This window comes from Pagrus major, chromosome 1 (genome assembly GCF_040436345.1).
Source record: "Pagrus major chromosome 1, Pma_NU_1.0".
NCBI classification, from domain to species: domain Eukaryota; kingdom Metazoa; phylum Chordata; class Actinopteri; order Spariformes; family Sparidae; genus Pagrus; species Pagrus major.
The window spans coordinates 25,850,698-25,872,953 of record NC_133215.1 but is presented as its reverse complement, the minus strand read 5'-3'; the positions used below and the strand labels follow the sequence as shown (position 1 = coordinate 25,872,953).

The 22,256-nt window shown below is 38.4% G+C and overlaps 1 protein-coding gene across 1 annotated transcript in view; it reads left to right on the top strand.

Moving 5' to 3' along the window:
* Window positions 1-21,604, top strand: part of LOC140999177 (uncharacterized) — a 64,839-nt gene extending 43,235 nt beyond the window's left edge. The window contains 32 exon segments of the mRNA XM_073469494.1: window positions 1,564-1,663; window positions 1,802-1,890; window positions 2,031-2,222; window positions 2,315-2,470; window positions 2,693-2,822; window positions 4,525-4,599; window positions 6,259-6,456; window positions 6,569-6,689; window positions 7,524-7,612; window positions 7,712-7,851; window positions 9,103-9,315; window positions 10,090-10,153; window positions 10,258-10,347; window positions 10,490-10,696; window positions 10,870-10,945; window positions 11,102-11,261; window positions 11,722-11,817; window positions 12,478-12,628; window positions 13,190-13,275; window positions 13,761-13,838; window positions 13,943-14,098; window positions 14,287-14,349; window positions 14,756-14,837; window positions 15,240-15,288; window positions 15,563-15,653; window positions 15,812-15,958; window positions 15,960-16,095; window positions 17,713-17,802; window positions 18,765-18,857; window positions 18,973-19,056; window positions 19,851-19,995; window positions 20,230-21,604. Coding sequence (XP_073325595.1) covers window positions 1,564-1,663; window positions 1,802-1,890; window positions 2,031-2,222; window positions 2,315-2,470; window positions 2,693-2,822; window positions 4,525-4,599; window positions 6,259-6,456; window positions 6,569-6,689; window positions 7,524-7,612; window positions 7,712-7,851; window positions 9,103-9,315; window positions 10,090-10,153; window positions 10,258-10,347; window positions 10,490-10,696; window positions 10,870-10,945; window positions 11,102-11,261; window positions 11,722-11,817; window positions 12,478-12,628; window positions 13,190-13,275; window positions 13,761-13,838; window positions 13,943-14,098; window positions 14,287-14,349; window positions 14,756-14,837; window positions 15,240-15,288; window positions 15,563-15,653; window positions 15,812-15,958; window positions 15,960-16,095; window positions 17,713-17,802; window positions 18,765-18,857; window positions 18,973-19,056; window positions 19,851-19,995; window positions 20,230-20,371 — 3,789 coding nt within the window. The 3' untranslated portion in view covers window positions 20,372-21,604.
* Window positions 21,605-22,256: the final 652 nt, after the last annotated feature.

Below are 22,256 nucleotides of genomic sequence, written 5' to 3'. Positions count from 1 at the left end.
CTTTGTTTTCATGACTTAATAAAAAAACTGACCTTAAAGGACAACACAGTTTCATTCTGTTTTACTTTTGGCAGACCCTGCCACCTTCAAACAGTGTTCTGGGAACCTTATTTTCCTCTGAGTACAGAGTATTTAGCTACCATATATTTAAATATTTAGATATTCAAAGTTTAAATTTCCTCTCCAATACTACATAGTGCTCCTTTGAGTCAAAATACAAGATATCTTACTTATTAGTCAGTGGATACCAAAACAAAATTAAAACGAGAGTGATTTGGGAATTCACAGCCAGTCTGTCAGGTGGCCATTAACATGAATCCAAATGAATGCAAATGTTGTTCTCTGTCTGCTTGAGAGGAAAGAAGATGTTTTCAGAAGATGTTGTCAGCCAGTGACACAGTGTATGGAGGCTCTGTATATTGTTGTTTTTTTCTGCCACCTGGTGGCCAAAAATCAAATAATGCAGCTTTAAGTGATAAATCAAACATAGGTTTATCTTTGCAGTCAGAGCGATTCTTCACTCTACTTGTGTTTTAGTTTGAGATGATGCTTACGGCTACATTCACACAAAATCTGGTGATCCACTGAAAACGATGGTGACTGCAGAGAGTTCCCAAAAAAAAAAACCATAGCTGGCTGTGGTGAAAAAATTGAAACAGACTCAACTTTTGCAGAAATGCAGCCCGACGTCACGTTGCGGTGGCCAGTCACATAAACTGGCAATCAAATGTCATGTGTATTCACTCAGTTTGGCATTGTGCACTGGTTTAAAACACTTTTTTTTCACATGTGGATGTTGACGATCACCTTAACAATGGCACGCTTAACCTGCTCTGGCAGAGGCATGACTGGAGATCATAAGCAGAGGAGCAAGGCACGCTATTTAGCATGGCTAAATGCTAAAGATGGAACACAATGGATATTTTTCTGGTAGCGTAATGTTTCACTTGTGATCACTTGGTTTGGTCTTGTGCCCTAGTTTAAAACACACCGTAATGATCTGCCTCACATCCTGGTTGTTTATTATTATTTTTGTTCCATCGTGGAAAAACGATCACTCAAAGGACCAGTATACTGGTAGCATAAAAACATAGCAAATTCGTCTTTGGCAAACTGATTGCGGGGGTGGTTAAAGTTCACAACATGTCACACACACGGACCATGGAGACACTCCCACACTCTCACACTGCTGCACAACCCTTTGGCGTTTTGTCGCACTGCCGGATTTGATCTGAATGCAGCCTAATAGATGTTCATTTCAATTGCCTTACCTCAATTAAAACAAACAACAACAAAAACCACATCTAATACAGCACTGAAATGAAGACTCAAAATTTTGCATTTGGCAATGATGACCAGCTTTTTGTTGTACTATGTCGAGCTGCTGTGAAAATGACTATAATTTCTCGTCAGGTTATATGTCTTTTTGTTATTTTGTTATTCCGGTCTTTTATTTGTAAGCTAAGTTACACCAGGCAAGGCTTGGTTACAATAGGGTAGAATTGAGACTGTTTTGCATTTAACTCTTTGTGTATGCTTGCCTGTGTGTGTCCTTGATTGCAGGCAAAGACCAATGATCCTCTTATTACACGTGAGAGGCAAGCATCAGCATCCATGAAAGCTCTCCAATATACCACAAAAAGCAAAAACTACATCCACATAGGTGAGGAACATCCTGAAATGACAGCAGATAGTAAAATGGAAAAAGTTGTGATGGTGGTGGCAGTGGCAAAGTACAGTATGTGCCATGCACTTGATCTTTTCAGTGTCTATCACTCATTGCAACATGTCATTTTTGCAGGTGTGGATACGGCTGAGCTGGCATTAGGAGACAACCTGAAAATCAACCTTAACCTCAACTCAAATCAAGACAAAGACATCACATACCTGGTGAGAGATGTTTTACATCTGTACATGTGTGTGTTTGTGCACATGCATGAGTGTTTGTGTTGAATTCAGCAGGCGATGTAGTGTATATACAGTATATACTAATGTTGGTTAGAGGCTAATGTGTAATTTGTTGTCCCCAGATCCTGAGCAGAGGTCAACTGGTGAAAAAAGGCCGATACCACACAAGAGGCCAAGTACTGATTTCCCTGATAGTTCCCATTACCAAAGAAATGCTGCCATCATTCCGCATCATAGCCTATTACCATACAAATGACAACGAAGTGGTATCAGACTCTGTTTGGGTGGATGTCAAGGACTCCTGCATGGGCTCGGTGAGACACACTGATGTAGCCAAGTTTGAGCATGCTGCTTTAACAAATAAAAAACTGCATGTCTCATTCATTGTCCTCCCCTTCAAATCTAGTTGAAGCTGGAATCATCCAGACCTGCTCCATCGTATGAACCTCGCAGGATGTTTCGTCTGAAGGTCACAGGAGACCCAGAGGCCACAGTGGGACTGGTGGCAGTTGACAAAGGCATCTACGTCCTAAACAACAAGCACCGCCTCACTCAGAAAAAGGCATTTTCTCATTTCTTATATAACTTTGAAAATAACTGAAAGGCGATCAAATAATATCCGGCATAAATTTGTAATGCAGCAAACGCATTGCATGAATAACTGTTTCTAAAGACATATCAAAACTGTCATATGAGTTTACAGATATGTCTGTTTAGCTTATGTAGTAACTCAATTTGTTGTCCTTTTCTATTTCTGTGTGTGAATGACGTCCTCTTTGCTCAGGTCTGGGACATTGTAGAGAAGTACGACACGGGCTGCACACCAGGTGGAGGAAAGGATGGTATGAGTGTGTTCTTCGATGCTGGGCTGTTGTTTGAGTCCAACACGGCCTCTGGGACTCCCTACAGACAAGGTGACACTACTTTACCCTTCCCTCCACTGAAGATACCACTCTTTAGGTTTTGACATATTATTTGTAAGGAGAAGTAGGTGTCGAAGTTTAATAAGCGTCTAATGGTTGGCATAATGCCATTCAGATAGTTTCGGAGACACTGTTCCTGAATTGACTTATTACTGTTTTTCAGTGTAACGTTTCAGTATTGTGAGTACCACGAACAAAATTCCATTCTTTCTTTTGTTTTGGGGTCTCAGAAACAATATATATTGGGCACATTGCAATAAAAGAAATCTGCCAAATACCACTAAGAGTTAAATGAGATAATATCCTTTTGGTTGAACTGACCATTTTGTAAGGGGTGTTATGATGATAGCTTTAACATTTTTACTGAATAAACATATGTAAATGTTGCAAATAAACACAATGTACTGCAATTTCAACAAATGAGATGTGCAATTGTACATCCATTTTTTATCATACCCACACTAGGTCCAGGTGAACAACCAGATAAATTACCTAGCTTTGCTTATAAAAGGTCCAGTGTGTAGGAGTGGCATATAGTGATAAGGATGGAGATCGCGACCAACTGAATACCCCTCGCCTCACAACTCCCCTTCCAAACGTGTGGGAAAGTGATTGTCTGCCGGTCTGCCAAATTTACCATCTGGCCGGCAGAATATTAATGAATTCAGAGAATGTATCTTTACTTATCTTTGGACGAGGTTCAGACAATATCACCAAGCTGGTCTGTTTAGACGTTAAAGGCAAGTAAAATCATGGGTAATGTAGGCGCCAGGTTTCAAAAAGGAAGAAGAATGCATGGAACTAAAAAAACGCCATATCTCTCGATTTTGATCATTTGTTTTTAAACTGTCCACAGTGCTTCCAACAGTGTCATAGGAGTGCAATCTTAGACCAGTGGACTGCTTTCCAAAACTTGCTGCCTACGTTACCCACAATGCAATTAGCCATTGAGTAAATCACTGGAGGAAATGTATCAGACTACATGCAGCTTTCTCTGAGCCTCTATTGGATTTATACTACTTTTTCACATATGCAGTCATACTCCCCAAGACCTGTAGCACACTTTAAAGCAACATTATGTAACAAATTGTGTGGTTTGGTGCCCCTACAGTTTGTGAGTGCAACACCACTGTCTTAAAAACAAATCCAGGTCCGTAACAATTTGCCAGATGTAATATGTAATCAAAACTCATGATATCATAACAATGTTACATATTGAAAACTTGTATGTTGAGGTGAACACGTATGCAAGGCTGTGATCCTACCCTCTCACTGAAGTTACATAGTGCAGAAACAAGTGACGGGGGGCTAAGATAGAGACACCATTCACCGTATTACAAGACACTGTACCATCAACATGATTTTGAAGCTGTTATTTTGAGGTAAAAAAAAAGCTACATAATGTTGCTTTAATGTGTAAAATTGGTGGAGTTACCCTTTAAGTATCAAGTTGTCATTATGGATGCCTTCTAGGAGTCTGTTCATCCTGAAGCACAAAGAGTTGTAGTTTCACAAGATACAAGTGAAAACATAATTCTAAATATTGTATTCCATTTCTGCCTGTAGATCCTGACAACATTCTACACACTGGACATTTAAGAGCATCACATCAACTATACTATGCAAAACCAAAGTCTAGGTATTTGGTACTTGTTGGGTTTTGTTGAAGATCTAGTGTCTGTTGTGCTTCCAGAATTGAAATGTCCGGCCCCCAGCGGTAGCAGGAGGAAGCGATCCAACACAATAATGAACGTTACAACCACCTTAGGTAAGAACCACAGCTCTAAACTAGCAAATAACTACATATTCAGTCATCTTCTACCTCACAGTTCATGATCTCTGGACAATTTTTTGTTTTCGACTTCTCCAAGAATTTCTTTCCAATGCCATATATTATTGAAAAGATAGTGACACTATGAGTTGACACTTTATTCTTTATTCAATTTCAAATGAGAGGGGTCTTTCTTCTCTTGCCCTTCAGCAGGTCTAACTGTGTATATTTCTGTCCTTTCTATGTTAAGAGTCTTTCGTTTTTACAAATCAAGGGTCTAAGGATGGAGGGGATGCTACTAAAATTGACTTGACTTAAAGCTCCTATTTTTAAGATTTAGTTGATTTTTTAGTCTAAAAGCAACGAGTTGGGAATTAGACTTAAAGATCTTACAACTATTGGACTGAAAGATCTCCAACTAGCTTACAAATAGGAGCTTTAACTAGAGGAAAAAATATATATTTCTTAGTTTCCTCATTTTAAAGCTAGACTGTGGAACCTTTCATATGAATGAATACAGTTACATTTAAGCCCTTGCCCAACAACAAGTTCACACAATGCTGGATAAGCCTATCCTGTAACCCCAGGATAAATATGGCACCATAGTTACAGATGTACAGTGCAGTAACAGATGTTTTAAATATGGTGTCTGTGATGACATTAGCATGCTGGTGTATGGGTGGTGATGTGTTTTGACTCAACCAGCAATGATTGGTTTGCCAGAACTGTATGAGAAAGCACCTGTAGCAAAGGAGTAGACTACAGCAAATAATAATAATAATAATAATAATAATAATAATAATAATAGTAACAATAATAATAATATGTTGATTTAGACCACACATTTCAAGAACAGGCATCACAAATGGCTGCACAAAAATAAATGAAGAAAAACAAAAAGCAAAAAAAAAAGACAGCTAAAACAACACACACACACACACACACACACACACACACACACACACACACACACAAATTAACCAAAAGCAAGGCCAAAGCTGATTCTTAAAGCTGTGTCCACAGAGTGCAGGTCCAGTAGGAGAGTTCCAGGGTGTAGGAGCTACTACCTCAAAAATCTCCTTTTGTGTGCAGCCTGGAGCGAACAGTTAACAGACCCATCAGAGGACCTCAGAGTACTACTTTTGTTGTATGGCAGCTGTAGCTATGAAATATAGGCAGGTGGCCAAGTGTGCAAGGCTCTAAATGTGAATACAAGGATCTTAAAATCTTAAAATGAATTTGATGGGCAGCCAGTGTACAGACATAAGGACTGCTGTGACACGGGATCCTTTGGCGGACCTGGTCAGGAGCTTGGCAGAAACATTTTGGACCACTTGTAAGCAGTTTATGGAAGTCTTGCTAAGACAGGTAACAAGAGAGTTAGAGTGATCAAGCAGAGAGAGCATGAATATACCAACTCCAACTGAGCTCTTTGCACAATAGACCTGAATTTAGCAATATTTCTCAGCTGGTAGAAACAGGCAGGGACCAAACAATTTCCATGCCGATCAAGACTCAAGACTCATTACAGAGGGTCGGTTTAAAACAGAGGAAGATGAAGAGCCAAGACATTCCATCACTTTCAGATTACACCCCTCTTTTTGTACTCTGTACCTTCACACCTCTGTCTCTCCCCACAACCCTCTTTCTCTCCAGTGTCTAAATATGAAAACCAAATGCAGCGCGAATGTTGTTCGGATGGCATGAAGAAAACCCCTCTTTCGTACACATGTGAGACACGCAGTGAATACATTGGGGATGGTGCAGCCTGTGTCGAGGCCTTCCTGTTCTGCTGCAAGGAGATGGAAAACCAGCTAGCTGATAGGAACGAGGAAAGCCTCCAACTGGCTCGAAGTAAGAGACGGGGACAAGGGACAGAGGGAGGGTAGTTTCTATCCATGGTCATACTGGTAAAAAAATCACTGCCTTCCAATGTTATATAATAACCTTTTCAATGACACTATAGGTGAAGAAGATGACAACAGTTACATGGACAGCAGTGAAATCACTTCTCGCACCCAGTTCCCTGAAAGTTGGCTGTGGTCAGATATCAAGCTGCCTGCTTGCTCTCGACAAACACCAAACTGGTGAGATAACTGACACCTGTACGCACAAAAAAATACAAGGATTACTTCATTAATGATGCCACTAACATTTAAAGACTTTCTGCATTAAAATGTCAAAATGACTAGAGCTTTGTTATATATTTTGCTGTGTACATATCCCAAATGTTTCCAACAATGTACAAACCCACCCCCAAGTCCACACGTTCACCCAAGCTAACAGTGCGTTTTATTTGGTTGTCCCTTCCGTGTTATGGAAATTGGCAAACATGACTAAATAACCTTGTCTGTGATCATTCAGATAGATTTTCATCAGCAATGATGGTTGTTTATTGGTTTTGTTCACCAGCAGCGAGCTGTTACTCATGCAAGTTTAACCATGGGATCAGTTGTGTTTATTCGTGTTACTCAGACAAGTGCTTATTCGCCCCAAAATGCTGTATCCCTTTACTGTACATTAGCTGTAAGCTAGTGAGTAACAGAACAAACTGAGGAGGTGTGTATCTGTGTGTGAATTCAGGTCAACCTCTCACTTAACTCAGCACTCACCAGAGACTCTGGTCCTCCTCCTTGTTTCCCCCTGACCTCTCTGTAATGTTACATTCATGATGTGAAGTAAAAAAAAAAGTAGTCTCTGAGCTCTCCTCCAGTCGGTAAGTAGCTCCAGATCAGAACAGAATCCAATGCGACTCTGGGTGTTTATTCCTCCAGAAGGTCTGGCTCTGCACCGAACTCTGTCCTGCCCTCCCCACACAACACTCTGCAAATGTCTTTTGTCTTGTTTTGATAGAGAGACCTCTAGTGACAGAAATTACATATCATGCATTTAATTTTGCCAACGCTTTTCTTTCATTTCAGTGACGCCACAACGTTTGAGAAAAATGTTCCTTTGCAAGACTCAATCACAACCTGGCAGTTCACTGGAATTAGTCTGTCAAGAACTCACGGTGAGGATTCAGTGAATAAAATCTGTCTCTCACTCCCCACCTTTATATTTTTCCTTTCTCTTTTTCATTACTCTCTTTTGTATCCCTCTTATCTTTAAGGTATCTGTGTTGGCGAACCATTAGAGGTAATTGTCCGGAAGGAATTCTTCATTGATCTCAGGCTGCCGTACTCAGCTGTCCGAGGAGAGCAGATAGAAGTCAAGGCAATCCTCCACAACTACAGCCCTGATCCTGCCACTGTAAGTCTGTGCTATTCTCTGACTATATGTTAGGCCAGAACCAATAAGACTGGACTGACATATTGTGGCAAAAAAGAGAATAAATAAAACCCTTTCTCCAGGCTTTGATAAGCTTAATAGCAGCTCAAATAGAGGGTGGCCCCAGAACTGAGGTAACCTTACTACAATATTTACATGTGCCTTTCCATTCAAATTACCCAAAGTATGTTTAAGTCATGCTTGTGTAAAAGTAAAGATATTCTCATAAAATATTACTACTGGTAATAGAGAAAGTCACCCATACAAGTAAGACGTTACTAAGTCTTAAAGTATCTAATATAAAATGTACTTTTTTTTTCTTATTTCTTATTTTTTAAGATTATTTTTGTGCTGTTTAGCATTTATTTGACAGAACAGCTTAGAGAGTGGCAGGAGATGGGGGAGGGAGAGTGGGGGAAGACCTGCAGTAAAGGGCCACAGGCCGGATTCGAATCTGGGCCGCTCCTGAGGACTCAGCCGGTACATGGGTCGCCCTCTCTACCAGCTATACAAGCGCCCGTACATTAGTTTAAAAATACACATATTCTGGCAATAAATGTACTTTAGTGTCCAAAGGACACAAAGTGAATTGTAAAATGCAGTATTTCACTGATTATTGTAATCAGTGTTTTTTTCAATCCAATTGCCAATAAAATAAATTAATTTACAAATGTAATTTGGCTCGGATGCATCATGCAATCTGCAAAGCCCAATATTTGCCTCCAAAGGCAGATTGGGATTATAATTCTGGCCAGGAATAAAACATTAGTCCAGGTAAATCTGCTAACAGACCACGTGTCTATGGTTACATTATAATAATAAAAACAACAACAAAAGTGTCTTCAGTTGCAAGAGTTTGCACTTCCATTATTCAGATAATACATATTCTTTAATTTTTGCACCGGGTGTTTCCTTCAGAGCTCCGACCGAGGGGGAGTGTAAAGTAGCAGAAAATGAACATAAAATGGAAATAGAATGAAGTACAAGTATCTCTAAAATATACCTAATTACAGTACTTGAGTAAATGTACTCAGTTACATTCCATCACTCTCTAGGAAACAATGTAAAGCATTACATTTCTTCAAATTAAAGATGCATCATTATTTGGTGACCTCAAGCAAAACTGATGATTGTGATCCATATTATTCACTCTATGGGGGATCTTCATCTTTGATCTACTACACGTACATCCTCAGTCTCTTTCTCCATCTTTTTTCTCATGTCGTTTTAAAGGTACGTGTGGATCTGATTGAGGAGGTAGATGTGTGCAGTTCAGCCTCTAAACGTGGAAAGTATCGTCAGGAAGTCAAAGTTGGGCCCCAAACTACACGAGCTGTACCCTTCATCATTATTCCCATGAAGCAAGGACAATACCGCATAGAGGTCAAAGCAGCTGTTAAAGACTCTTCACTCAATGATGGGATCATGAGGATGCTGCGGGTGGTGGTAAGAGAAACACACTCTTACGCTTACTCTAGTGAGTGAAGAGCTTTTTTTTCACCACATTGAACAGTGGATGACTGGTGTAGCGTTCTCACCTAATATATGGAATATTATTAAGCTCTCGTTAGAACTGGCACCAACCCCATTGATTGATAAATTAGGATGCAAATTAATCACATCAAATGAATCAGTCTTATCTCTGAAAACTCTACATTCTGACTACATTAACCTCCATCTCTGTTATAAAGAAAAACACATATACAACAACTTAATTTAAGTTATTTATTAAACTAAAAGGGACATGGACGATGAATAAGGACCACTAAGTATATATATACATACAGTATATATTTGCAGTATATACATATATATATGTGTGTACATATATACAACTAGAGTTGATGAATAAGAATGAATGAATTAATAAATGAATGTTTCATAAACACAAAAAGGGGACTGCTTAACTAAGATCAATGATCTAGTTTAGGAAGTGAAAGTGGTAAGTTTTAAAGTTAAGTTTTTGGTTGTATTCTATGATAATTTAAGGTAACATGAGCGTCATCGTCACAGCAGTTCTAACCATGTGGTTAACGTTCAGTAATAACTGTTGTGCTTTAAAATAAACAACACTGATTGTTGTTTGGTGTTATAGTCAAAATAGGTAAAGAGGAATCTATTGGGGCTTAACTTTGATGAAAATGTATACTGTATATTTTGTAAATAGGACAAAGGAATAGATTTGTTTTCTAATGTTTGTCCTAACTCTTCATTTTCCAGCCTCAAGGTGTACTGGTTAAATCTCCTCAGATTGTATCTCTCGACCCAGCTCATAAAGGTGTAGGTGAGTTCACCCATTACATTGCTAAGTTATTGTGTAATTTAAAAATATTATTTATTTATCACTTGTTAAGTGATCTCTCAACTTTTCCACTGTTTTCCCTTTAGGTGGTACCCAAAAGGTAGTTATTAACAGTGACATTCCTAAAAAAGATATGGCTCCAAACACACCTGCTAGCACACAGATCTCTGTGACAGGTGAGATATAATGTTATATTTAGGCTTGTTAGGTGATACATGGCCCTAGTCCTTAAAAAATGACCTTTGCCTGTTTGTTTACTTGTTTCTTTCCTTTTGTTTTATAACATTTTAATTTCTCTGTTTCTGTGTGTATATGCAGGGAGAGAACAAGTATCTCGACTGGTGGAGAACGCTATTAGTGGACAATCAATGGGTACTCTAATCCAACAGCCCGCAGGCTGTGGAGAGCAGAATATGATCCGCATGACTCTACCTGTCATTGCAGCCACATATTTGGACAAAACCAATAAGTGGGAAGATGTGGGCTTTGCGAAACGTGGTGAAGCCCTCCAACACATCAAGACCGGTAAGCACACACAGATTTATTCATTAGCACAAATAACATAAATCTTAATGATGGCCCTCTTTGTGGGATTGTAAAGTTTCTGCATTGCTGGTGACCAGAGGTCCAAGCAAGGGACACTAAGATTCAGTTGAATGGCAGTCCATAAAATGGTTGTATGTTTTGTTCATGCCCAGGCTACCAGAATCAGCTTGCCTACCGTAAAAATGACGGGTCTTTTGCTGTGTGGGCCAAGAGTAAAAGCAGCACCTGGTGAGGCATCCAGACCTTCATGAACTCATAGCTTAATGTTTGCACATCTTCCTCTGACTTACATCCTGACTATAGGTGTATTTCATGTGCAAATAAATGAAATTATACTATGACAGCCTCTCCTCTCCTCTCCTCTCCTCTCCTCTCCTCTCAAAGGCTGACAGCTTATGTTGCCAAGGTGTTTGCCATGGCCAACAATATCGTGGCAGTGGAAAGGAAACTCATCTGTGAGGCTGTGAAGTTTCTGATTCTCAATGCACAGCAACCTGACGGCATGTTTAAAGAAGTTGGAACGGTCTCCCACGGGGAGATGATTGTATGTGCACTGATTTCGTTAAAATCACTTCATTAAAGGTGCAATATGTAGTTTTGGGGAAGAAAGTTTAATCAGTAGAGAAAGATCTTCATTGACTGATTTTTTTTAACAAACTGAATAAACAAACTGACCTTAAAGGACAACACAATTTTTATACTGTTATACTTTGTTTATATTTAGCGGACCCTGCCACCTTTCTAGCTTCAGACAGTGTTCTGGGACCTTATTTTCCTCTGAGAACAGCTTGTTTATTCAGTTATGTATAATATAAACATCTCTGAGTTTGTATTATTACCTCATTAATATTGTAAATATTAAGTGAGAGTTTGAATTTCTTCTTCAAAACTACATAGTGCCCCTTTAACTAAATGCTGATAAAGTAGCAAGTCGAGATTAGATGCAATTACATGTCATTAACTGTCATGTGTTCAAAAACATGTTTTTGTGTGTGCATGTGTAGGGCGATGTGCGCGGCGCAGATTCAGATGCCTCCATGACGGCCTTCTGCCTCATTGCCATGCAGGAGTCACGCACACTATGTGCTGCTACTGTCAATGTGAGTACCTCAACTCATTAAATTATTTCATCTTTTCCCCTCACCTTTTATTTCTTTATGTACTGACTTCAACTAGTGATGGGCAAAACAAAGCTTTGTGTAGCACCGAACCAATGAAGCAACTGACCATTTGTTGAGTCAGCCCCCGTGTGGCTGCTCCCATCAAGCTGTCCGTTGCAAATAATGCAATTTACAACGGTAACAGTGGCAGGTTTAACACTGGAAATTATTAATAATTTTTGAAGCAGTGAGTCCTTCATTTCAGACGGAGACAGCTGCATTTTATCAGTTGCTGCCAGATTTTGTCAGCTGTTGCTAGATATCTAATTAAGCTAACATTTGCTCCATGAGCTGGTTGAAAAGCATATTGTATTGCAATGTAATACTTAGGCAGTTTCATTCTAATATAACTTGGCTGCTTCTGCTACATTTGTTTAGATTTTTGGACAGCATGTTTTCATTTTTCAACATTTCTGGAGACCACCCTTTAGAAACTTTGAAACTGTGGAAAAAATGCTGTCAGCATACACTCAGATAGATTCAGAAGTGTATATTTAAAATAGATGGATTACAATCACCTCACCAAGATCACAGTCTTTTATGGTAACACTGTTCTCTCCTTCCTCTCATTTTCCCATATGTTTTTCCCCTTCTGTCCAGAGTCTGCCAGGCAGTGTAGACAAAGCAACGGCCTACCTGGAGAAGCGCCTGCCCGCTCTCACCAACCCATATGCTGTTGCCATGACGTCATACGCTCTGGCCAATGAAAACAAACTGAACCGGGAGATCCTCAATAACTTTATTTCCCCAGGTGTCGTCACACAGAAATATTCTTCAACTTATTCAGAAACGGTCCACAGGTGTAAAGAGTCTGAATCCGTGTTTGATTACTATAATGGGTTCATTAGAGCCGACTGCCACGTTGGTACAATCTATATTATGAGACGATTTTCACTTAGTACAAAAATGCCAAAGATATGTTTGATTTATTTTCGAAACAAAGTCTGATTAAATTGTCCACCAGAACAGTGTCATTTCTCAACCTGTTCAGCCAACAACTTTTGTACAACTAAATTTACTAAATAAATAAATAAACTCTCCCAATAATTTATATCTTTTTTGGCCATAAAAATCATTTATTAGTCGGGCTTTCATGCGAATCTTCACTCTGAAAGACCAAATGACCTTACAAGGATAGAAAGATTAGTTAAAATTCTCAAAAGTGAGCACATTTTATGTTCTCTTTTCCGTTTTTGTTTTTCTTAAGGATTCATATTTTAAGATTAGGGATTGGGGAATTAATAGTGAATTAAGATTGTTTTACCCAAAGCATACTAATCTAAAGTTATTTGTGTGTGTGTGTCCTTCTCAGCGTTGTCTCACTGGCCAGTACCAAAGGGACGTGTTTACACATTGGAAGCCACAGCTTATGCTCTTCTTGCTCTGGTCAAGGTCGAGGTGAGCATGTCCCACTTGAGTTTCACCAGGATGTCATGCTATAGAACACATCATTCATGCTGCCTCGCTAAAAGAGCAGAGGGTTTAGAAGCAAAAGGTGAAATTTGTCTTATAAATGGCCTAAATGTCGGTGAAGTTATACACTTTTTTAAATGAGCTAATTCCTTCTAGCTGCTTGACGCATTTACCGAACATTATGGACCATAAATTCACAAAAGTTGCAAAGACTTAGACTTGAGGTATAAAAACCAGAGACAGATTTGATCATCTAGCCTGTTTGTATCAGACAAGTGTCAAGTATTTGCAGTTTAACTGTGCCATAATAGAAAATTTATTAAATTTATGAATAATTTACAGTAGATGTTCGAAGGATAGCTTTGGAAAACTGACAGGCTGTGATCTAAAGTAAAACTAACAAATTCATGACTTCTCTCTATTTCTAATGTTTTACATTTTACACATTTACTTGCCTCCTGTTATTAAAGGCATTTGAAGATGCCAAGCATGTTGTCAGATGGTTCAACCAGCAGCAGAAGGTGGGAGGAGGCTATGGATCAACTCAGGTAACAGACACTGCACCTCTAGCTGTTTTTAGTGCACATCCTTTTTAGTTCATCTGGGCTGATAACCTATTAATCTAAGTCCCTGTCACTGTTTTTCTCTCCAGGCTACTATAATGGTATACCAGGCTGTAGCTGAGTACTGGGCCAGTGCTAAAGAACCACAGTATGATCTGAATGTGGACATTTTATTGCCAGGCAGGGCAAAACCTGACAAGTTCAACTTCAACAAGCATAACCAATACACCACGAGAACTTCTAAAGTGAGAACACACACACTCTCACACAAAAACTGGTCATTAATGTCATCAATCCTGTTGTTTTTTGTATCTTTCTCCTACTGACCCCTGTGTGTGTGTGTGTGTGTGTGTGTGTGTGTGTGTGTGTGTGTGTGTGTGTGCGTGTGCGTGTGTGTGTGTGTGTGTGTGTGTGCATATTAAAATCCCCACAGACCAATGATATCAATGAGAATGTGACAGTGACTGCCACAGGCACAGGAGAAGCAACAGTGACAGTAAGTAACATATATTTTTGTTCTGAGATTTATTATTTATTATTTATTGATGTGCCCTTATTAAATCACAAATTAAGTTGAAATAATTGTTTTTACCTTGTGTGTGGACTATATGATTAAGACTGAGGGCTAGGCAACATTCATCAAAAACCATATTGTGTTAATACTTTGTGAAAGTACCAATACTCATCCCTACAACACTGTTGCTGTTGATATCAAATTATTTGGTCAAAAATATTGTGATATTAGATTTTGGCATTCAGTCCTAGCTTTTATAAAGTGCTTTTGAGGAGATTTCAACATATCGAGATATAAATGTGTATCGCATTTAATTTTTTGTATTATTATTTTACGGGCCCAAATTTTAGCTTTTCACATATTAAAATGCACTTTATCTATGTCACAGATGGTGTCGCTTTATTACGCCCTGCCTAATGAAAAGGATAGTGACTGTCAGAAGTTTAACGTGTCAGTGGAGCTCATCCCAGGTAACTTGTCTTTGATGGATGTCATTTAAACTGCTTGTCGGATTGCCTTGGTCTTTTTACGGTATGCCAAAAGTGTTGCCTACGGGCCAAAATTGGCAGACTGGGCCTACCAGATGGTTCTAGTGAAATAAATGAAAACAATGATTTCAAAACATTAAACTAAGAACCACTGTTTATGCTGTTTAAGGTCAAAAGGTAAAAGTGAAATTTGTGGGATCTCTAATTAATTATCGCCTACCATCAAGTGTCAGACTTGGACCTCCAAGGAAAAAAGCCTGGTCATTTAGTTTGTTTGTCTGCACGTCTGTTTTTCCTGCTGCCTATCCATCTACCTGCCAAGTATGTTTTTTTGTTTTATGAGAAAAACAAACTAAATGCTGATCAAATCTTTTTCTCCTGCAGATAAACATGATGCGTATGAGATGAGCTATAAGCTGAGAATAAAAGTTTTGTGAGTACAATCAATAAGTCAACTATCTGGTTAGAAAATGTTGGGCATGAGGCCCAATGTTGATAGGCCCCTACATTGCTTTACTTCCTTGCCTTTCTGTTTCTTATTGTTGTATTCACGTAATTTTTAACTGTCCTGCCCTGTTAACCACCCCCATGTCAAACTTTATTTGAATCAGAAAAATATGCTGGTATAAACTTCTTCTGAATGACCTTTCACACCAGTTTGTGCTTGTCAATTTTTATCTTGATTATGCTGTCCATATTCTGTACAGGTATAAGGACACGGAGCGCGATGCGACCATGTCAGTCTTGGATATTGGTTTGTTAACTGGCTTCACCGTTGACACAAACGACCTGAACTTAGTAAGAGCTCTTACTAATACAGGCATACCCATATATGGTTAGAAAGTGAAGAAACGAGATGTGTTTTCTGATATGTGTCTATTTGTGTGTGTGTGTGTGTGTGTGTGTGTGTGTGTGTGTGTGTGTGTGTGTGTGTGTGGTTGTGTGTGTGTGTGTAGTTGTCCAAAGGACGTGCCCGCACAATTGCAAAATATGAGATGAACACAATTCTGTCAGAAAGAGGCTCTCTCATCATCTACCTGGACAAGGTAAGACATCAGTGTCTCCTTCCTGTATACTTGTTCTCTCTGCCGTGTTCCTTCTTGCTTTATCTCACCTTTTCTTTACACCTCTCTGCAGGTCTCTCACACACGACCAGAAGAGATCACATTTAGGATCCATCAGACGTTTAAAGTGGGCGTCTTACAACCAGCTGCTGTGTCTGTCTATGAATACTATGAACGTGAGTGATGTCAGAGTAGAATGGATAATGGATTAAGGCCGTGGATAAGTAGTAGTGCTGTCAATCTTCCTCTGTAATCTCATTTCGTGCCTTATTTATTTTATATTAAAATCATATCCACATTTTTAATGTTCAAAATTAAGGCCATTAGGAATATTTATTATGTATCTCCACACTGTATACACAGGCTTATGCACAGCCAATACTAGTATCTAATACTACTACTACTACTGTGGTTGTTATACGTTCTGTCCACTAGAGGGTTTTCACACATTACCAGTAACTTTACACTGAAAGCTTTCTTGCTATGTAATAAAGTTTAGACACCGGTCGGCCCTGTGATGAGGAGCAGGGAGGAATCCTTCTGATAGAGGTTAACGTTAGCACATTGAACATGAGGTTGTGATCCAGATAACTTAATTGGTCATCTGAATGATTGTTCATGGACACGGGGACCAGGGCAGAGCCTGATTTACTAATGTTATCCGACACAGTTATATAAAAAATCTAAAAAAATGTTATCATTTCATCACTCACAGTGAGGTTGTGTAGTAACTTTTCAGTTGCTACTCAACCGGTTGAGGTAAAACTATGTATTTGGAAACCCATTAGCTAATGTTAGCATCCAACCACTTCCTTGCTAACATTAACTTACTGTTTGATTACAGTACAGATAATTTCATATCGTGTCGTGTAACACTATCAAACAGTAATGTTATCTAGGAAGTGGTTGAATGCTAACATAAGCTGTTGTCTAACAGAAGCTATTCTCTCTCTGGATTTTCACTATCCATTCTTTTTAGTTGCTGATCAATCTGGAAGGAATGAAATTAGCACAATTTTTCAGACACCCTGTTTTATATGGCTTGCAATCTCAAACACAGCTGTGTCAGAGGAAAATGGCTGCTGTGTGAATATATGTGGTCAATATACAGAACAGCCTCAGAATTGAACTTTTGATGAAAACTACTTACAGAGCAAGTTTTTTCTAAACTTCAATGAATAAACTTCAGTCAGCTCCCCCTGTGGGAATATTCCTTTATCACAAGAACGGAAATTGACACATTTACTCAGATGATACGTAAACAGTACATCGATATCAGCTAAGCACTCACTCAACAGTACATTTCTATTTCTTGAGAAAAGTCAAACACAAAGATTGTGGTTTGTGTTAAAATGACTTGGTTTAGTACTTACCTATGTAATTTACGTAATTATTGTAATTAATAATTATTGTCATAATTAACATACTTATTAATCATGATCTTTACCTAAAACTATCCTGGTACTGTTGGTCCCTTAAACAAATCAAATTGCTGTATTCCTATGTAACATACTCGCAGCACGTACGTTAGCTGCATTCTCACCATGTTGTCAGGTGCCGTCGTGTCGGCAACTGAATGTATTTCTAATTTCAGCTTTTTCGAGAACTGCTCATCCAAACAACTTTACACTCAACACTGCACTTCCCTGGGCCCTAAGCATTACACCCATCAAATGTGAAGTAGAAATAGGATGAGCAGTTGTCTAAAAAATTGAAGGAAAGGCATAGATACAGACAGAGATTCCTTCCATTTTAGTTAGATATTTTTCCAATATCTCTCTTTACCATTGCAGAGACACCTTGTGTGAAATTCTACCATCCAGAGAGGAGAGCTGGACAGCTCCTGCGGCTCTGTAGAGGTGATGAATGCACATGTGCTGAAGGTAAACAGGATGATGTCTAACTGATGACCTAATCTATATTCTGCTCACATAAATTTGTTACTTCTGAAATTCTTGAACAAACACATAATCAGAATACCAACATTGTGCTTCACAGAGGTAAAGAATTGGTTGTTTATCTTATTGTCCTGCACTGTCTATAAACTGCAGCAGTTTATTAATGTACCTAATTAATATTTGGTGACCTAAAGCTGAAATAACTAAGAATCTATTTGCATGGCATTGGCTCTGAGAGGCTGTACCTATGCACAGCAGCACTTTAAGATAAATGTGACAATGGCAATACTAACAACCTGACAGTATCATGTCACCATCTTATTTAAAAACAATGCCCAAATTAAGTTTTTTAAACAATGATGGCATGGCAGAAGTCAGAGGTGATTACAAAGTACCCTGAACATGTATGTCTGAACTGAATTTCATTGCAATACATCAAATAGAGACATGTCATTAAAATAAAAAATGTCAACCTGTTGGTAGCGCAATAGGAGAAGTCAGGGCCTAAATAATTAGAATTGACCCCGTCTCTACCATATTTCATGAAAATATATCCATTCCTTGTTGAGATGTTTGTGTCTGGACCAAAGTGGTAGACCCACTGACAGACCAACAGAAAGACAATGTCATCATTGTCAGACATGATGACATCACTGGGATTATATTCTCTCAGTCTTTTGAAAGCTGCCCTCAGAGGGTAATAAACGTCTGCATCTCAGGAGGAATAGAGCTCCTTGTGATGTCTTATCCTATGATATACCACCAGTAAAGTGCCAATTTAAGATCTGGTAATGGAGATTGTCATGGAATTGGGTTAAGCTAAAGTATAACTCATAACATACACAAATGCAATTTATATAAAGCCGCCCTCACGCATCAACATCACATCCACATGTGTTAATTCAATCGCATTGTATATTTACAACGTGCCTATTGTATACTTACAGAGAACTGCAGTATGCAGAAGAAGGGCAAAGTCAGCAATGAACAGCGCACAGCTATGGCCTGTGAGAGTACACAGACCAGCAAAATTGATTTTGGTAAGAGTGTAAATGATCTGCATTTATTTATTGAGTACTCTTTTCAAAAAAAAAAAAAAAAAGCTTCAGAGAGTTAAGCAAGTGAGCTAACAATTTGCAACTTGTCTGTCTTCAGTGTACAAAGTGAGGCTGGAAGAATTTAAGGACGGTCAGTCCACTGACATTTACACCATGCGGGTACTGGAAGTCATCAAGGAAGGTGGGTATTCATGTTTGAACTGCCTAAAATGTACTATTCACTTATGTTTTCCCTTAAGTGTTTCTAAGGTGCCTTGAAGAGGAAGGTGATGTTGCATTTTTTTGTCTCTTTCTGAAATTTTATGGGCAACACTGTTTACATTTAGAAATAAAACTTCTTGGTCATCAAAGGAAATGTTTGACATTTTAGGAGACATGTTTTTTCCCTTTCTTGCAGAAAGATACTGTAGATGAGACGGTGACACAGTCACATATTTTACACTAAATACACTATAAAGCTGTCCCTTACAGCCAGCCAGCCTCCATCACACATAACCAGTGGATACTCAAGTAATTAACTGGTCCTGGCCACGAAATAGTCCAGTACATAACCACCCATGAATGGTGACCTGTGATTTTCAATGGCTTTATTATGGGATTTATAGAGATTATAGGAAAGGGGGGATGACATGCAGGTCAGATTCAAACTCTGGGCCGCTGCGGTGAGGACACAGCCCCTGTGCATGGGGTGCATGCTAAATTAACGTAAAGTTAATTTTTTGTATGCATTAAACAAACAAGTTTAGATTTCTCATCTTTGGACAGAGCCAAGCTAACTTATTCCAGTCTTAATGCTAAGCTAAGTTAGCCCGCTGCTGCCTGTAGCTTCATATTTACTAAATGTTGAACCATTTTTTTAAGTGTGATTCCACTTGGAATATGTGAGAACACAACATTAATGTTTTGTACTGCACCTTTAGCTATGCATTTAATCCTTAAGCATCTTATCTCTCTTCTTCTGCATTTTAATCACAGGAAGTAATGATGTGGGTCCCCAGAATCAACTGCGTGCTTTCCTCAGTTATCAGCACTGCAGGGAGTCTTTAGATCTGACAAAAGGCAAAACCTACCTTATCATGGGGACATCCAAAGATATTCACAGAGATGACCAAAATGAATCGTAAGTTTGTTCTTTGAGTGAATGTGCGTGTGTGTTGTGAGTGCGTCCCATCATAATATTGTCTCCATCAAACTTTATATCTGTTTTACTGCTTTCTGAATCAAAGTCAGTCAGAGTGATAAAAGGCACAAATTTTGTTGAGGGTTTTTTTTTTTTGTTGCTTTTTTGTGTAATGTTGCAGTGTGTTAAAGACCACATGAAGACCCAAGGTGTTTTTCCCTTTGCTCTCCTCAGGTTTCAGTATGTACTCGGTGAGAGAACCTGGATCGAGTACTGGCCCACAGAAGCAGAGTGTCAGACTGACATACACAGACCTACCTGTTTGGGCATGGAGGAGCTGGTCCAGCAGTATGCACTGTTTGGATGTGAGCACTAGTTAAACTCTCGGAAATAAAAGTTTCCTTTCAAATCGATTTCATTTTGCTTTTTACGTTTGTAAAGCCTTCACTGCTGTGACATTTAAGGGCTACAAAAGTGACAATGTTACTGCATTGATTAAAATGTAATGCTTTTAATCTCACTGTCTTTGTCTATCATGCAAATCAAATTCTGATTCATGTAGAAAGAAGGGCTTGGTAGTATGGCCTTAAAATAATATTGCAATATTTTTAGATTTTATCACGAAACACAATATATATTCACAATATTTTGAAATAATATAATATCTATAGTGACCAAGTGGGTAAAGACAAGTATTAGAACAAGTAGAACAGCCTGGTAAGGTCCGAAAATTACATCATACTGAAATGGAGCCTTTAAACCCATGAAAAGACAATTCTTATGCCATATCACAATATACGATACGATTATACGATATAAAAAATCTCAGACGATACATAGTCTCATCAGGATAACAACAGATAACATATATCCTATATATTGCCGAGCCCTAAATGAAATTTGGACCAACAGTGCCTACTGGTATGTTGATTACTGTTTAAAGATCTTTGATAAGTTCAACAAGAAGTTGAGGTTTGATAAAGTTTAATAATGTTAAGGTCACTGAGTGATGCACAGGAAGTTAGGGTTAGGAGAAGCATTTTGAGCTTTTGTGAAACCACTTTGCAAATAAAAAATTAAACTCTGTGTAAGTGAAATTGTGTGGTTTTATTGGCTAAACTGGTTTAGCAGGAAGGAATGCCATGCAGCATGTGCAGTAGCCTCTTACAAAATTTAAATTAAAAAAAATAATATTTTTTTTCTGAATCAAACAGCACAACATAGAGATGCTTTTTTCTATGTTAACCTTACAGCCAGAAATTGACGAAATCTCTCCAGTACTTCATAGAACTTTGGTAGACATGACATAGGTTTTAATATATAAAGAAGCATATCGTCTGGATAAAGTAAAACCTTATGTTCTTTAATACATGTATTATTCCTTCTTTGTGCAAATTGCAACATATTGGTGTGGCTATTGACTCCATCCCTCTGGAGAATAATAATGGGAAGAGAGGGGAACCCCTGTCTGGTTACATGCTGAAAAATACTGTCACAATGTGTTATGTACATGTACAGTCGCCAAAAGATAGATGCATGTGGCACCATAATCCTGTTTCCATTTAGTCAAATGCCTTCTCTTGATGAAAATAAAATGACTAAAAAAATCTCACAATGTCGGTTCATGTGTTCATGCATTGCAACGCACATACATATACACATAATGTCACGATCCCTTCGTGTGGCTGGGCAATATTGCCAAAAATGTTACAATGATAAAAGTTGATTACTATCACAATAAAAGTCAAATCATTATTTCTTGTTTAAAAACTAGTTTTTGCTGCTGAGGTGCAGAGACAGTTGATTGTCGTTTTTGAAGTATTATTGTCTCAACATGAGAAACAGTTGCTGAACAGCAGAACATTTCACTAATCTGAGCTACAACATTAAAAAAAATGTTAATGATAATATCTTTTTTAATGTGAAAATAGTCATAGATCCCCTTTCAGTCCTGTTGCCTCATTAAAATAAAAGAACATATTAAGTGCTGCAGTGTGCCGCACGCATGTAGGATGGCTTAGGATCCAAACTTTTTAAAGGATTATGCCAACAAATAAAACAATTAATAAAAATTAAATATCTTAATTATGGTTGGCAGCATGTACAGATGGTTTGAAACATTTTGTAAATATAGTGGCTGACAATCTAATCAAGATAAATAGACAATAGAACAATCATTATTGAGTGTCCACTTTCAACACTAGTTTGTAATTGTAATATCTTACTTTCTGCATGCTCTAACTGATCATTTTGTTCAAACA